The 17,105-nt window shown below is 42.2% G+C and overlaps 2 protein-coding genes across 6 annotated transcripts in view; one reads left to right on the forward strand and one right to left on the reverse strand.

Annotated features, from left to right (window-relative positions):
• spock2 (SPARC (osteonectin), cwcv and kazal like domains proteoglycan 2) overlaps positions 1-7,004 on the forward strand; it is a 39,091-nt gene extending 32,087 nt beyond the window's left edge. For both annotated transcript variants that reach the window (XM_026190253.1, XM_026190254.1), the window contains 8 exons: positions 1,192-1,306; positions 1,679-1,784; positions 2,783-2,891; positions 3,024-3,158; positions 3,867-4,085; positions 4,531-4,593; positions 5,288-5,419; positions 6,002-7,004. In XM_026190253.1, the coding sequence (XP_026046038.1) occupies positions 1,192-1,306; positions 1,679-1,784; positions 2,783-2,891; positions 3,024-3,158; positions 3,867-4,085; positions 4,531-4,593; positions 5,288-5,419; positions 6,002-6,141 (1,019 nt within the window). In that variant the 3' untranslated portion in view covers positions 6,142-7,004. The remainder of the gene's footprint in view (positions 1-1,191; positions 1,307-1,678; positions 1,785-2,782; positions 2,892-3,023; positions 3,159-3,866; positions 4,086-4,530; positions 4,594-5,287; positions 5,420-6,001) is intronic.
• A 5,242-nt stretch (positions 7,005-12,246) lies between these two features.
• Positions 12,247-15,138, reverse strand: tysnd1 (trypsin like peroxisomal matrix peptidase 1). 4 transcript variants are annotated; one of them, XM_026190070.1, is made up of 5 exons: positions 15,002-15,138; positions 13,813-14,885; positions 13,160-13,290; positions 12,852-13,037; positions 12,247-12,676 (listed from the first exon to the last, which is right to left on the reverse strand). In XM_026190070.1, exons 2-5 carry the CDS (start codon positions 14,880-14,882, stop codon positions 12,474-12,476), a joined length of 1,590 nt encoding a protein of 529 aa, XP_026045855.1. In that variant the 5' UTR covers positions 14,883-14,885; positions 15,002-15,138; the 3' UTR covers positions 12,247-12,473. The 4 variants fall into 4 exon arrangements, with proteins under 4 accessions (XP_026045855.1, XP_026045854.1, XP_026045852.1 ...); XM_026190069.1 differs by having other exon boundaries at positions 14,981-15,138; XM_026190067.1 differs by having other exon boundaries at positions 14,964-15,138.
• Positions 15,139-17,105: the final 1,967 nt, after the last annotated feature.

Consider the following 17,105-nt stretch of genomic DNA (forward strand, 5'->3'; position numbering starts at 1 on the left):
AATCGCCTTCTCCTTCATGTCAGAGAGAGGGTCCCCAAAGGGTGGAATTGGCTGATGCACCGTGATTCTGCTGATGCGCTGGTGTGAATTGGACAGGGCGGGTGGTGAAACATCAAACCTGCGAGGAAAAGAAAGGCGGGTGGCAGCAAAAGAGGACAGAGTCGAGTAAGAAAAGCTGGGAGACGTCTGTGATATTGTGTACTGAGATAGTGTACACAATCAATGCCAACTGGGATAAGGAGCAACCAGAGAATAAGGCTGCACTGCTGACAGTTTAAATGGATGAGGAGTCTGCATCTGGGCATTAATGCCTCCAAGCCTTCTCCCCAGCAGCAGAGCAGTCAGTCAATCAGTTATACAACCAGCTCAGCCGTAGCAGGATTGGGGGGGGGGGGTTGTATTGTTTTGGATTTGCTACTCAAATCAGATCTCTGTCAGTTCGCTTCAATAATCCTGTGATGTAGGCAGAATTAATGTATTCTGCAACCAGAAAGGACAAGAGAGGAGATCCTAAGCCTGCCTGCTAACTGCCATAAAACCGGATACAGTAAGGATTCAAGGCGAACCTCAGTCCTACATATGAAGTCTGTGATAGCAGTGTGAAAATAAACTCTATTCCTGTGTAGCTGTGCTCATGGATAGTGCAGGTGAATATAGGCTGAAGTAGTTAAAGAGAATAGAGGGTGACATCCAGGTCAGGCTCCAGGAGGCCTGCTAGGAAGAGACAGATATGACATATGAGCATGTGTGAGGTGCTGCTAGCAGAGAGTTTGATGGATGTGGCAACCTGAGTTAGACATCCTGGCTTTAGCCCAGATTGCAGGAATTATTTAAGTGTAGTAGAGAATGTAAATATGTAAGTAGATGAAGTCTGCAAGTTATTCAACGCTTTTTAAAAAAATATATATATATATATCAGCTGAGGAGCTAAATTGGATCAAAAGCCAACTAAAGAAGCTCTTGTAATTTTATGTTCAAGAATAAGATTTTTCCTCCCAATAAATAAAAGTGCCTCAGAGTCCATATTTAAAATAGTGCAACACCAGCACAGCTCGAGTCATTTAGACTGACTCTTGGGTTATGCTGAGCAAGTAGGGAGCAGAAAAAAGACAGAAAAGGGGGAACGGAGGGAGGAAAAGTGAAGCAGTGTGAAAGCTAAAGTACATGTCTCATTTTCTTTTTTCTCCCCAGATGTAGACACCACCAAGGACCCTTGTCAAAAGGTTAAGTGCAGCCGACACAAGGTGTGTATCGCCCAGGGCTACCAGAGAGCTGTGTGCGTCAACCGCAAGAAACTTGAACACAGGTGAGTGTGTGTAGCCCATGGGCAAGAATTGACTAATTCCCAAAACAGAAAAATAGTCAAAAAAAAATCTTCTTTACGCACACTAACATGAGTTCAACTCAACCAAGCACGCACTCCATAGTCTGCTGCAAACTGGAGTGTTTATCCCTGTCGGCCACACTCGTAGTATTAAAGCTTGTTTGTGCACCAGTGTAAGTACGACTGCCTGCTGTTTAATGATAAGCTAATGCATTTGGACAACACAGAGGAGGCCTGTTAGCTCGCGCTTGTGTTTTGGTGCTGCTGTGTGTGTACTCTGAATTAACGCAGCAGTTGCTGTCTAAGCTGGACTTATCCAGGCTGACATGGTTGTGTTGTCCCCTTGTCCTGCAGGCTGAAGCAGCCCGCTCTCAGGTCTCCTGATGGAAACTGTCACCCCTGTCCCATCTCCTCCACTGGGCCTGTGTGTGGATCTGATGGACACAACTATGCCTCAAAGGTACACCTCCACCCCCCACTTTAATTAACCTGTTAATGTCTAAACAATTAAATAATTGCCAGAAATTTAACATTTTTTGAAAATGGACTGTTTACTAAACTGCCTGACAAATTAAAAACATTAAATAATAATTAAAAATAGTTTTCATTTGCATCATATTTGCTGTGTCTGGCTTTTATTCGGTTTTTTTGGGAGGGGAAAAATCACACCGATGATGTGGAATACTCCAAAACTGACAAAACCTAACCATATTGTACATATCGAATATGATTAATGAGTGGTTAAATGGTTACAAAGTGAGATTTATGGTTGAATTTTATACATATAGCAAAGCAACAGTACAAAGTTGACTGCACTGAGCACCACTTTAATTTTTCCATGTGGTTTTACGTATATTAGTAGTGCTGTGACTGTGATGTGCACTTGAGCTCCCCTAATGTGGCTCGTTCCCCTCGGTGAACATTATTACATGCTGATTCAACACATAAATTCTGCTACTATATGCTACGTTGCTAAATAGCCTTGACAACTCTTGCAAATTTAGGTCATACGGATGTACACATACTTTTACACACATCTTGAAATCCGTGGTACATGCTGTACGTGCTCTGCGTCGTTTGGTAAGAACCGACACACACCTTTGCACATTCAGAGCTAAGCAGTGTGAGGAGAATCTCAAGGGACACAAAGCTGAGACAAAGAGCCGTGATGTATGGCCTCAGAGGAACCAATTGGTGGCTTGCGGTGACAGAATCCCATGTGTTTATTGATTAATGCTTTGTCTTTTGAATCACTATTTCTGACCTTGTGTGCAAGTAAAGGTTGGGAAGCGCATTCAAGAGCAGGACTCTGATTTTGAATTAAGGCTTACAGTCGGTCACCTCATGAATATTTGATCTGCGTTGCGGCAATAACTCATTTCACTTCACCTTTGTGTCCCCTTGTCGATGTCATCGGTGTGTGTGCGTGTGTGTTTAATGACTGTATGTGTGTTGCAGTGCAAGCTGGAGCAGCAGGCGTGTCTTACGGGGAAGGATCTTACCCTGAAGTGTTCTGGTCTGTGTCCTTGTCCAACTACTGCTCCTACAACCAAGGAGAGTAAACATGGTGAGAGCAACATACATGACATACAACTCGTGTTTTGTTTTGTTTTATTCTCACACATCTACTCAAGCATAACAGCCATCATAACTGCATAAATAGGTGCAACAAATATTTTTCTCTCCTGTACTTACACAGAGGGCTGCACCGGGCAGGATCTGGCTGATCTCGGGGAGCGTCTGAGGGACTGGTTCCAGCTACTGCAGAGTAATGCCAACCAGAACAACAACAGCAAGCCCGGGGCCAAAGCCACTGCAGTCAGCACCACATCAGGTTAGCGCTACTACTTAATAAACTCATTGCATGAAGAGGGCATTTCAATGCTTTAGATGCAGGGTAGCGTACTATAAAATATCTAAGAAAGCCATTAAATCTATTTTTCATGTCTCATTTAAGACAAAGTTTGTTTCTGCTGCTGACAGTCGACACTGTAGCTCTTGGCTGTTTAACACTGGATCTCTAGATTCACAAAAAATAATTGATGCCTCATAAAGAAATAAACTGGATGCCTTCCACGAGCTATTTTCTGGTTCAAGGATTTGTAATCAGTAATCGTATCAGCCAATCACTATAATTAAAATAGTAAAAAGAAGTACAGCAGGAAAATCAAATTGTCCTGTTGGTGCCACTTGCAACCATTTGCCTGAAACTATCTTGGATGGATAGTGTAACATAACGCTGCATCACATACGGGAGGATGTTTATGCCTCAGGGTACAGTCAGGAAGTTCCAAGCATCAACCGGCGTTGTAAAGCCGGGAGAACAATACGTTATAATGCCATTTTCATATGCAAAACTTTTTCTTTTTTTTAACGTTGAAACTGGCAGCACTGGAAGGCATTAGGAGGATGATAAATGCAGTTTTTTTTTCCATTGGAAACAGGAGATGTTTCTGAGCATGCTGGCGTGATTTTTTCCGTTTGTGCAGCTGTCCCCCTGAAAAAAGTCTATGTTTGTTTGTCTGCCTCTGTGTGTTGGCAGTGCTGGACAGGAGCCTGGTGGCCAGCTGTAAGGACTCCATAGGCTGGATGTTCTCCAAGCTGGACACCAATAGCGACCTGTACCTGGATCAGGCCGAGCTGGCTGCCATCAACCTAGACAAGTATGAGGTCTGCATTCGGCCCTTCTTCAACTCCTGCGATTCCTACAGGGACGGCAAGGTCTCCACTGCTGAATGGTGCCTCTGCTTCTGGAGAGAGAGTGAGTGTTCGGGGGATTATGTGAGGTTTGCAGGCTTGTGGGTTCGCACTCACTTGTCTGTATGCTGACATTTTCCCTTCTGGCACATGCAATCAAACTTCAAGGCGCTCGGCTGCCCTCGAGGTGTGGCTGCGTCTGTGTTGTGCGCTGGCCCATCAGTGTTTGTCTTCCTCCTCATCCTTCAGTCCCCCTATGGGCCGAAACGGTCACCGCAAGGCACTAAAAACATTTCTGCTGCTTGTTGACAGCCTGATTCTCCCACCGCTCTCGGAGATTGAGCGTGTCAGCCAAGCAGCTGAGCAGAAACTAGGTCCCAGGATTGTGCAGTTATTTATTTGGGAAGAAAGGGTCCTAAAATACATGGATTATAGTTGCAGCTCTCTAAGATTTTTGTTATTTTCTCTCTTCTGTGACTAATTGTGCCTTTATTTCCACTTCTTTTAAGAACCCCCCTGCCTTGCTGAACTCGAGAGGATCCAAGTATTAGACGGCGGGAAGAGGAAGTTTGGTAGGTGCAGGGGGTTAGTCCCTGATCCCTTCTGTGGATTATAACATGATACGGGCATCTTTGTGTTTGTCTTACGCGTGCATGTTAAGAAGTAAAGAGGAGCAGTGTGGGATTATGTGTGAGTGTGCATGTGTGCACTGCAGATTTTGATTTTGTCTTGCTGACTGGGCTCTGAGTCAAGACTCTCCAAGGACACAGAGCGGTGAGCAGGGGGCAGTCTGCCAGCCTGACGCGCTGACGTTCCCCCGAAAAACTGGATAGACAGTTCAGCCGTCCCTAATTATTATTTTTCATTACATTTACAAATGTATCAAAAAACAATTAAGCAACACAACAGATCCGCCCATCTCTGAAGTTTACAACCAGGCTAATTTTTGCCTCACTGACAAACACAGCTACACTTAGGTGTGATCACAGGCTGCTTTTTATACGTCCTCCCTTATAACATCATGATAGCCAGCCACCCCCACATCACCTCAGTAGGCTGCAGCATGCTGACTTCCTCTGGGTATTCCTCCATGAACATATTGTTTTCATGGAATATAGAATTAGCCTCCACATATGCTGCATGCATTATATTGTCACTTGGGCTCATGTGTGATGAGCCACACTGAGAAATTGTGCGAGATTGAAGGCGAGGCCTCTTTACCTTACTCTGCTCTTATTTATTTATGTGTGTGCGTGTAAATGGCAGGTCGATTCATTCCTAGCTGTGACGAAGACGGCTTCTACAGGAAGCAGCAGTGTGACAGGGGGGAGTGTTGGTGTGTCAACCAAAACGGAGGAGAAGTGGCCGGATCGAGGATTCTTGGCAAGCCAGATTGCGGTGAGTGTCGAAAGGTTTTGCATACCGATAAAAAACAGATTTTTTGAACTTGAAAGCTGAATGCAGTGAGAGTTCAGTGCAGATCGGCGCAATTCTGCACGTGTCCCCGCTGCATGCATTCTGCACAAGGCTTTCTTTATGTTAAAGGGCCGAGGCCCACTGCAGCATAACTCACAGTAGGGACCAAGTGCCACATTCATGTGTCCGGAGTCATTTGCATTCTAAAGCGCCGCTTGTCGCTGTGAGAAAAGTCTTTCAAGATAAATGAGGACTGGTTGGACTGAACCTGTGCCTGATAAGAATAGGTCCCTTGGCAAGGTTTAGAAATAGCTATTAAAATCCAGACAAAGTCAAACACCCCCCCCCCCCCCCCCCCCCCATTTTTTTTTTTGCCATTGCAGTCAGTGTTTTTAAATTGATTTTAGCATTTCTCACTGGCACAGAAAGGACTCCATCAAAACTGAGAGGAAGGCATGCTGAACAGAATATATTGCAATGTGCAAGATGGCCACAGCGGATAATTCGATTTCTCTGCATCCCCCCCCTCCCATGCCCGTGTGATTTCTCTCCGTCTTCCCGCAGATTACGAAATGGCATATTCAGGTGATTTTGGAAGTGGGGTTGGATGGGAAGACGAGGAGGAGAAAGAAGCCGAGGAGACTGCAGAGGAGGCTGAAGAAGAGGAGGTGGGAGAGGTGGATGACGGGGGATATATCTGGTAAACGGGCCAACCAATCTCTAAAGGAGCATCTCGGTGGTCCCAAACTTACACACACACACACTTATACACACAAATCCTGCAAAGAGATGGACGGGATCAAGCGCTCACACTCAGAACAACACTGGATTATAAAAAAAGCAAAGGGGGGGAAAGTGGCACAGGTTGGGAGGGTGAAGATACAGATGCTATGGAAGTAATTCTTGTTACAGGGTGATAAAGAGCAAGGGAGGGGTGGGGGGATCACAGTTAAGAAATTATGGGTCTGGTGTCATGAATTTTGTCCTTCATACTTGTGAATCTTTGTTCTCTTCTGTTGTCTGTCCTTTAAACTATCTTTGAGCACTTTTTAGCTGATGCATAATGGAGACTTTAAGAAGCTGCAGGTGCTTTGCATTAAAAAGAATAAAATAAACAAAGCTTCAGTCGTCCAAATTGGCATCTTTCATCGATTATGTTTGCTGATTAACAACATTTAGATAATCAGATTTGCTTTAAGGCAGAAATCTGGCAAAAAGAAAAAGAAAAGAAAAGAGAGAAAGCCACATTAGAATATTGAAAAGCACCTTTTGACTTTGCCATTTTCATCTCTTATGCTTCAGCTCTTATGTGACAGTAGTGCTCTGTCTCATTCATGACTTAAGAAAAGGTTTCTCATGCGTCACTCTTTAGCTTGTATATATTGTGTGTATCAGAAGGCAGAATGTCACCTATTAGTCCCGTAATCAATGCCTTGAAAGACTAGCAGAACATGCTGCTTAGTTGACAAGTGTACATCGTATCATAGTGTGGATTGGTTATTGTGTTTAATAAAAAAATGGAATAAAATAAACGTATCTATGTGGCTCCAGTGGCCACCGTACAACTGAGTGTGTTCTCTTTTCTTTTCATGTCTAAACTGGAGCCAAAGCATCTTGTTCCCCGGCTGCACAAGGGGAGCCTAGCTCTCTATTTGCTGAAAATAGAATAGAATAGAATACAATTCAACTTTATTGTCATTGCACATGCACAGGTACAGGGCAACGAAATGCAGTTTGCATCCATCCAGAAGTGCAAAATGACATAACATGCATTAGGATTGACCTGAACTCAATAGGAGTGTTAATGTGGGTTACCAGGAGATTGAACTTTGGAGCTTAGCACCACTGGAACCCTTGAAACCAGCCGCATAGCTTGTTTTATTTAGCGTTTTAATATCAACTCATTAACAGAGAATGGAGGGACTTTAAATTCACCGGTAAGAAAATATTGGGCTATCCTATAGACATACATATATACAAAATATCTATAGCACTGTGCAAAAGTCTTGAACCGCTCTTCATTCCTTTAATTTCCAAGGAAGCTGGGAACAGGGAAATAGAGTGTATAAGGCATAAGAGGAGTTTGTACAATTTTAATGAGCTTGAAAGTGAATAATTACTATGACCACCTTTATTCTTCAACACAGCCTAAACTCTCTTGGGCAAACTTTTGTCTTGTCATTTCTTTTAAGTAGTCTTCAGGAATAGTTCACCAGGCTTCTTGAAGGATATTCAAAGCTCTTCTTTGGTTGTTGGCTGCTGTCAAGAAATGTGTGATTGAAAGAGAGGACAAGGTCTTAAGATCCAGCATTTTATGTTTACAGAGATACAAAATGCTATGACAGAGTTTATCTGTATTTGCTTTTGCTAATAGTAAATCATCTTTATTCTTAATGATATAATCAAAATATACATCTAATTAAGATGATGAATGTTTGTTCTAATGTCTGGATTTTGTGTGTGTAGACAGCTGTAACCTTGATAGATTAGTGTCTGTGTGTGTCTACAGGAATGTGAAAAGAAATGTCTCCAGCCCATCATTATACATGATTCTGAATAAGAGAAATGGTATGATAGTACAATTTTATGTATGTTTGTCACACTTAAATGTTTCAGATCAAATCAATTTAAATATTAGACAAAGACGAGGCAAGTAAATGCAGTTTCTAAATGGAAAATCGAACCTACAGGTTTAAAGTTTATATTTAAAAAGTGACAAATAATATAAAGAAGAGGAAATCGGGACAGGGAATCATATTTCATATGCGAGTTTGCTGATAGTTAATCGGGTATAAGTTTAATTGATGTAACAAGTGAGAAAATATAGTAATGATTCTAGTGGCAGGCCGCTCACTGAGAGCTTGTATGGAGATGCCCTTGGAGGCTCTGTGTGTGTGTGTGTGTGTGTGTGTGTGTGTGTGTGTGTGTGTGTGTGTGTGTGTGTGTGAGTGAGTGAGTGAGTGAGTGAGTGAGTGAGTGAGTGAGTGAGTGAGTGAGTGAGTGAGTGAGAGAGAGGAGGAGGGGAGGTGGGGAGTGAGTGCAACACTGAGGAGCCACTCATCTAAAAGAATGTCTGACTTTAACACGTCTGATTCAATAAAAGACATTATACTGAGTGTGTTAACAAGGTACCAGTCTTTGCTTATGCTTAAATGATTCATAGGTTAGCATTAAGTAGCTTGACAAAAAGCATTCTTCTGAAAATATTCAGGTACAAGGACTGGATTGAGGATTGACAATGATGGGGGTGGGAAACAAAAACAGCCAGTGTCCAGAGAAAGAACTTCAGAAAGCCTGGAGAACTATTGACTGAGACCACTAAATACAAATAAAAAAACACTACAAATATATTTTTGAAATGACACGTCAGCTAAGAAAGCCGACTTTCTGATGCATAGCTTTGACATTTGTTCCTTTTTTCCTGGAACATTGAAAAGCAGTACTAAAATCTGTCATTTTCTGCTGTTTGTCTCTAAATCTGCTCTTTGAACAATACAATAAAATAACAAAAATAACATGCTGGTTTAGAAAGTTGATTGTATTCCTGTGCACCTTGTTAGTGTGAAAAAAAAATGGCAAATAAGCACAACATAAGTATAGCTGATGGGCATGATTAATTAGGCAAACGGTTAGTCATAAAACAGAGTTTTGGACAAAGGGAAATTTTGATTGAGACACTAAAAGAACAAGTCAAATTTGATAAATGTAAGGGATCCTTTACAAAAAAAGTCCTACAGCACTCTTACAATAAGTGTTTGTGTTTGTAAAAGAACATCTCATTTTTGGCCAGGATATCAGCGAGTCAGTCTGGCAGACAGAAAGGTGCTTACGTGCATTACTGACGTCAAGAGGATGAAGCTTACTCAGCAAAGTCACCTTGCATGGGTTCATGATTTTGCCAGAATTCTCTGATAAACAAATTTACCTAAGACTGTGTTGGATGAACTGCTTTTATTTTTTGTTTTACTTTTTTTGTTGTTGTTGTTTCATAATACTGACCTACACGTGTGCACCAACACCCATATAACATCGAGTTGAAACTGTTAGATACTACATTACTCAAACAAAATTGCTGGAACACATTGAAAACACATCAGATTTTATCAACTTTTCTTCTAAAGATGCTGTCTGCTAGCCGAAATTGAACCTCCCCCACCCTCATTCAAATCTGGCGTTTGGAACTATTTTGGTTTTCATGTGAAGTATGACCCTGAAGGTAAGCCTGTCATGGACAAAAGTAAAACAGTATGTCGGATGTACCACGCAGTGCTCAATTACATGGGTGGGAACTAGTGCGTTAGCGCAGTTTGCTCGTTAATGTGTTGACGCTGTCCAGCCCCACGCAAGGGGCAATCCGCGGTAGCTCGTTAACGGAGATTTGCCGCGTTGTGGCGTTAATGTCATTTTAACGAGATTAACGCTGACAGCACTAGTGGGAACACAACGAACATGACTGCACATTTACGCCGACATCATCCTAGTGCAAAGACAAGTGGAAGCAGACAAAAACAACAAGCACGCATGCTACAAACTTTACCCGAGTCATTTAGACAGCCGTTAGCACAGGATTCTCCTTATGGGGACCTGATATGTTTAATATGCTGCTGAGAATATAGCCCAGAAGAAGCGTATAGTATAGCTTTTATTTTGGAAAGAGCCATTTCTCTGTAATAAACTCTCTTTTCCAAAGATGAGTGATTCCTCGAGCAGATAGATTTTTTTATTATTATTATTTTGTTGTTTCAGCAACATTACATTTAAAAACTGTACTTTTGAGTTAAAATATATATTTATAATTTTAATAAATGACAAATTAAAAAAGGCATGAACATTTTTTTGTATCAAAAAAATATCAAACCGGACTGTGAATTTTGTGCAGCGTTGCACCCCTACTATACAGGGCTGAAATCAAAGAAATCCTTAAAATCAAATGGAAAAAATGATTAAAATTGATTGGAGCAACTCAAAATGGTAATCAGTAGTTTCTATGGCCCCCACGTGCTTGTATGAATACCTGACATTGTTGGGGCATGCTCCTAATGAGAAGACAGTGTCCTGGGGAATCTCTTCCCAGATGTGGGCCAGGCCATCACTGAGGTCCTGGACAGTCTTGAGTCTCCACAACTTCTCCAGATCCTTTCACATAGTCGCATGTGCTCAGGGTGAACCTGCTTTTAACTAAGAAAAGCACAGGGTGCCAGTGGTGGACCTGCCAATTTTGGTATTCTATGTCAAATGTCAATCGGGCTTAATGGTGCTGGGAAGTGAGCGCAGGGATCCGCTAAATGATGTCAGGCCCTCAGGCCACCCTCAGTCTGTTTCTGATTGTTTGGTCAGAGACATTCACACCAGTGACCTGCTGGAACTCATTTTGTAGCTCTGGTAGTGTTCATCCTTCTTCTACAAAGAAGCAAACACCAGTCCTGCTAATGGGTTCAGGCCCTTCAACAGGGCCTTGACAGGCTCTCTGCCCGTCTCCTGGAATCTCCTCCATGCTCGAGAGACTGTGCTGGGAGACGCAGCAAACCTGGTATCCTGGAAGACTTGAACTACCTGTGTAATGTCTGTAGAATCCAGGTATCACCTCATGCTATTAGAGGCTCTGACCCTGGCTAAATGCAAAACTAGTGAGAAAGATTGTCTCAACGTTGCTTCTCTTCTGCACCTGTTGTTAATTTCATTACCACCCAAGCAGCTGAAACTGATTAACAACCCTCTGCTACTTAACTGACCAGATCAAGATCCCAGAAGTTTAACTGACTTGATGCTATACTCTTAATTAAAAGTGCTCCTTTGAGTTTTTCCACTAGTGTGTAAACTGCTCAGAATATTACTACATCTTCTAAAATAAAAATTCCTCTAGCAAAGTTGGTTACTGGTGCACAGACAGGCTAGCCATATTTGTGATTACAGATAGCAAATTAAAATCTATATATTTGCCTTATTTTAATGAGCAGTGCAGCATGGACGAACACTGCACCTATAATTAGATGCTATTTAAAAAAAAAAACACCATATGCGTCTCTGTGCGAAATGCTCCTTAAGGATTCAGTGTCCTTCTCAGCTCATTTCTACCCCTACTGCACCTCATTCTGCAGTGAAGTGTGGCTTGTAGCTATGAGAAACCAGCAGAAATGAGATACAGACACAAGTCTGCATATCAGCACTTCGAACAGCACAATGCCTTTAGAAAACTCTCTCCTCAGCCTCCTTGGGACACTGCTGAAAACTCCACTATGAACTATTCAGCCTGGGAACAGTGAAATAGAAACCTTTCAGCATGTTAGAGCGTATGCACATCCTCAGGAGTTCAGGCCCAGAAAGCTCGTCTTAGCATTGTAAAAACTGACAGCAACCAATTCTCTGAAATGTCATTTCTCAGTTTCACGTTTCTGTGATAATGGAAATAAGAACCAGTAGCTTCCCAGTGGGTGAACCCTCAAATGTGTTCACTGTGAGTGGGTACGTCTGCCAACAGATGTCTGAATACCTGAAACCGACAGCAGTCCTCTGGCTACCCAAAGGGACCAATCATTTTCAGCAGCCTGTCAGCCTATTATGCTGAATATTCCTCCCCGCCTGGTAAAAAAAACAAACTGTATGCACCAGACGCAGGTGTAAATCCTAACACATGCTCTGAGAAATGTGTCTTTGATGCTGTAACTGTAACATAAATAAGGATCAAAAGTTGGATGATTCACTTTTTTTATCCCAGCAGATTACGTAATCTTTTTTATTTTATTTTATAAATGGATAAATGTATTTTATAACCTTGGGAATCCAGCAGCACACCAAGAAAACACTAATCATTAGCTGAAAAAAAAATTAATTTAATGTAATTATTGTGCAATTAAACAGGTATAAATGTACTTAAAGTACCTGTAAACATTAGTACCCTTATAAAGATTTTCTGGTTAACCACATGACTCTGAGATGACAATTAAGCAGTAATTATTCCTTCAGTTGCAAATGTCTCATCTAATTAATTCTGATTTGTCATCTGTACCACGTGTCAGTGTAGTGCAGGGGTCCTCGGTTACAGTTTGCTCTGAGCACCTTGTAGTCTCCACACCCTCCTGATTTCTTTTTCTGTACTGTCCAGCTCCCTGAATACATTAACATCCTTTGTCTGCTCAAAGTGCTGCAACAATCTCTGGAAAACAGTCACTGGGACGCTGAAGTTCAGATGTGGGTAAGTCACTTTAGTGGCCATGTCTCGCGTGTTGCTGGAAACGATCCCTGCAACACAACAAAGAAACATTTTTTTGTGAATTCAAAGCCACAGCAGTGCTGACTGAACCACTGATATAAGCACAGCTGACTTTTCCCTGCACAGAGACGTTTTCTGTGGTTATCATGTGCCCCCCTCTGTTCAAAAGGGGCACATGGCTTTCTTCCTGCAGGACCTCCTTACCCAGCAGCTCTCCTGAGCATCTCTGCACCACAGCACCCCCGCTGGTTCCCGCTTGTACTGCACATGTGGTCTGGAGCATGACAGGCTGGCAATTCCAGCTAATGGCTTTGGATAGGACGCCGCAGGTCAGGGACGGACCGCAGCTCCGACCCAGCCCACCGTATCCGACGACAACTACAGATTCACCTGAAGTTAGAAAAGGCCATAACGGTTTTTAAGCGTAAAGAAGCAGAAACTCTCTTCTGGAACTGCTTATAAGAAAATAACAATAATTCTACTGTTTCTGCTGCACAAGACTGAAATCAAACCTGGAATGAAACTCTGACACATCCGTGAGACCACAGCTTCTGGGACAGCATCTCTGAGCTGCACCAAAGCGAGGTCATAGGGTGAAGATGCTTTAGTGGAAAAAAGGACATCACCCACTGAATCATGGACTCTGAGAAAAGAAAATCGCCAAAAAAGTGAGGATTATTAGTCTTACACATTCTGTGATCACAAAACATACTTCCAAAATGTGGTGAAGTTGCTAAATAAACAGGAAAAGACCATAATCCCATATGGTGTAGATCCATACAGAAAGCTTTGTCTTTGATGCAGCAAGTCCATGTCAGCTTATAGGACTGTCCATACATTCAGAAGTTTATTACTGCCTATAAATTGCACTCATTTTTTTCCAGGCTGGAATAATAGTACCGAATACATCTTTAATGGCGTTAAAAATCAAGAATTTGATGCACAAGTTTGAATATATTTTTGATTTTCTCTCATCCAAACCAGGTCAATCTGCAGGCAAGTTCCTAGTACTTGTTTATGCTTGTTTTTTTTTTCTACCCAAAACTGTGTTAGGTTTGAAAAGAAGACTAAGATTAGCGGATTAACACATTTTAGTGTTTAATAAGGTTTGAATTAATTTCTGCTTCAATTAGGAGGGGGTTTAAGATAGTAAATGTGCCATCACCTGTCCCTATGGTGGAACTTCAAGCGGACTTTAGACTTCCTGTTGACAACATGCCTGCACGACACAACCAGTCGAGAGCCGACAACAACCCCTGAACCCCAGAACTGCCCGCTGTCCACAAAGCAAACAGTGGGGTATTTAACAGCTTTTGACTCGTGAGCAGCGGTGGACATCTGGATGTCCGACTCTCCTGGATGAAGCCAAACATTTCTGAGGGGATCCTGGACACTCAGGCAGCTGATGAGATTCCTGAAGACCAACTGGGCAGAGCAGACCAGAGTGAGGCCAATCCACTCATTGGCCTTCCAGCCAAATGGAGACACAATCAGCCCGATGAGATGCACGCTGCCTGCACCTTTCACCACAAACAACCCTCCACCTTCTGTGCCTGGCAGGCAGCGGGCGTCTGTGAGGATGACAGCGTTATCTTCTCCAGCAAGGTTACTGATGATGCCTCTGCTGAGGGTGCTGATGAAGAGATCCAAGCAGAGGGAGCCAAAAGGTGAGCCGCAGGCAACAACAGGGCAGCCCTTCTGGAGAGGCGCACTGCTCTGCCAGGGGATGGTGCCTGAATCCTGGCTGCTGTCTAGCACCACACCTACCCTGAGTACAGCAAACCAGCTGAGGAAGTGGAAATCTCTGAGCAGCTCCTCATCCTCATCACAATGGAAACGCCACTGGTCGGCCTCCTGGAAAACTGCCTGGAAAGCGTGTTTAAACTCCACGCAGTTCACCAGCATCAGCAGCTCGGCTGCAGCCTCCCTCTGCCCTGCTGCTGTTTTGCTTCTAGTGGGTGTGATTGTTGCTCTCCGTGCGCTCTGCTTGGTGTCAGTTGGAAAGGTGACGCAGATTTGAAGTTTGGCACTGAAGCTGCGAGGTGGCAAGAAGTCGTGGTCCCAGTAGAGGGGGTCTCCGTCGATGATAAAACGTGAAAACGGGAGTCCGGTGCATATGATGATTCCTGTGCGAGGGTGGACAACAACTCCGCTGCAGCTCACCGGTTTCTTTGCCGAAGACGCCTCTGACACCTTGACAACACAGCAGCGCCTCTCCACGTCCTTTAACTCCATGCTCTAGCAAAGCAAATCAACAAATGTTTTAACGGCGTTTAAAACACTCGAAAAAGCAGCTCATTAAAAATGTGTACATGCCAGGAGTGAGAAGGAACCTTCAGATAAGTCACTGTGACCTTAAGTTTAAACTATTTATGGAAAATATTTCCCACAGTGTCTTCTAACTTCTTCGCCCTGTTCGTAACTTCCTGGTTCTGCTTCGTTCCTGCACCTGATTGGTCTGAAAGCAAACACCTTCTAGCCAATGGTAAACAAGGAAACTAGAGGGCGTTCCTATATCCCGATTAGAAGTTTATTTACGTTTTACGATGTTTTATGTGTGGTTTTTATGTATAATATCTTTGCTGTTATCAGCATATAGGCTGAAGTCAACTGCATTTGATATGGAGTTTTATATAAAATAAATAAAAAACTTTTTTGCCCGTTTATGACTCTGTGTTCTACTGTGTAATCAATACAGTCCTTTTTGGGTCACTTAAAATATCCTTTCTATTCTATCACACTTGGAAAAGACATAAAGACATTTTTAATCGGACTGACCTGATTTGTTTTGTTTTTGTTTGTTTTGTGTGTGTGTGTGTGTGTGTGTGGGGGGGGGGGGGGGGGGGGGGGTCTTTACCTGGAAATCAAAGGTGAAAGGTGAGGCATTATTCTCCTCAGGTACTTTTGCAGCCCAAAAGTTTTCATTTAGGATCATTGGTGATTCTAAGTTGACCGATGTGAATGTGATGGGTCGTCTGTCTGTGTTAGCCCTTAATGCTCTAGAACTGGATTTAATAAAAACAGACAGAATGAAGCTTGGTGAGAGCAGCCATCATCACGGGGCAGACGACCATCAGAGTATGAGTGTGAGAGACACTGAGACATGCTAAAATCTAGTTGCAGAAAGGCATTATACAATAAAATAATGTGAATAATACATAAATTTAAGAAAGTCTTCCACAATATCATAAGGTTCGGATTTTAGATTTTTAACTGTATTTTTATAGGTTTTACAGCTGTCCCCAATAATAAAGACCTCTTTATTACCAAAGTAATAGAAAAACAATTAACTAACAGAAACCTTGAAGTTCCACCACAGGAACCTTCCATAATTATACAGTATTACGTGTCTAGTTCTTTACACTGACAGAAAGGAGCCTTTCACTGGTCCACCCCACTAAAGCTCAATAAGTTTGACATTCCTGTTCAAGGAGGACTAATAAGTGTTGTGAATGTGAATGGATCAATAGATAGATGGATGTTCCTTTGGTGGATGAACCAAAAATGAATTAAAATATCTTAAACAAGGTTTAAAGAGTTACCAAATATATTTATTTTGCTAAAATATTGCACAACACACCCAACAAGAACATGACATCTTTTTTGTATGAGATATATCAAGCATTAAGAATGCGAAGTAACAGACAGGCCAGTTATTTATTGCAAAATATAAATACACTCTTATAAAATATTTTATAATGTTTTAAGATAATTTTATCCAAAAATACTGTATAAGCTTTTTTTGCTAATCACCACCCAAGTACTCTCATAAATCACTGCGTACTGTTAGCAGCAACCAATCACAAAGTACTCAAGTCTTTTCAGTGCAGTCACCTATCGGTGTGTTTGGCTGGCGTAAATATCTAGTATAGGCAAAAAGTCAGTCAGTGCACTTGTGGTAACAATGTTAGTGGCCGTGTTTGTAAACCTAAATGTAAACCTTAAAATAAACATACTATCACAAGAACTGTCAGCATCCTCCGAGGTAGGCTTGCAAGTTGAGTTTAACAATTACAGCAACACATTTTTGCAGCACTTTCTAGGAAGAAAAAAAAAAGTTGTTTTTGAAAACGATCAATTGAAAGAAAAAAAATAAAACAGAATAAATAATGTGCATACGTGCCAACAAAAATGTTTCATCCTCTATCAAAGAAGAGCTGCTCTAAGCACACAGTGTTAACTACACTGACCTTCACTGTAAGCCAACACCAGCAGCCAAAAATACACCCGGGTCTGAAACAAGTTCACAGCCATGGCATGTCCTACACGGCAGAAACAATTCCCTACAGGCTTTAGGTAAAGGTAGAAGAACCACAGCATGGAGCTTTTCTCCACACTCAGTCTGAATAATACAGGCCAATGATTCATAACTTATCTTTGACTTGCTGCGGTACGACTGAGATAAAATACAGAATTCTTCAAACAGATGAATAATGCTGGGCTTTTAAATACAAAACA

The sequence above is a fragment of the Astatotilapia calliptera genome, chromosome 13 (assembly GCF_900246225.1).
Source record: "Astatotilapia calliptera chromosome 13, fAstCal1.2, whole genome shotgun sequence".
Classification (NCBI taxonomy): domain Eukaryota; kingdom Metazoa; phylum Chordata; class Actinopteri; order Cichliformes; family Cichlidae; genus Astatotilapia; species Astatotilapia calliptera.

Coding starts and splice junctions, on each gene's coding strand:
- tysnd1 (XM_026190070.1), bottom strand. CDS start 14,882: ATGGAGTTAAAGGACGTGGAGAGGCGCTGCTGTGTTGTCAAGGTGTCA. Junction 13,291..13,812: donor AAGTTCCACCATAGGGACAG/GTGATGGCACAT, acceptor TTCTTTTCTCAG/AGTCCATGATTCAGTGGGTG. Junction 13,038..13,159: donor GTGTCAGAGTTTCATTCCAG/GTTTGATTTCAG, acceptor TTCTAACTTCAG/GTGAATCTGTAGTTGTCGTC.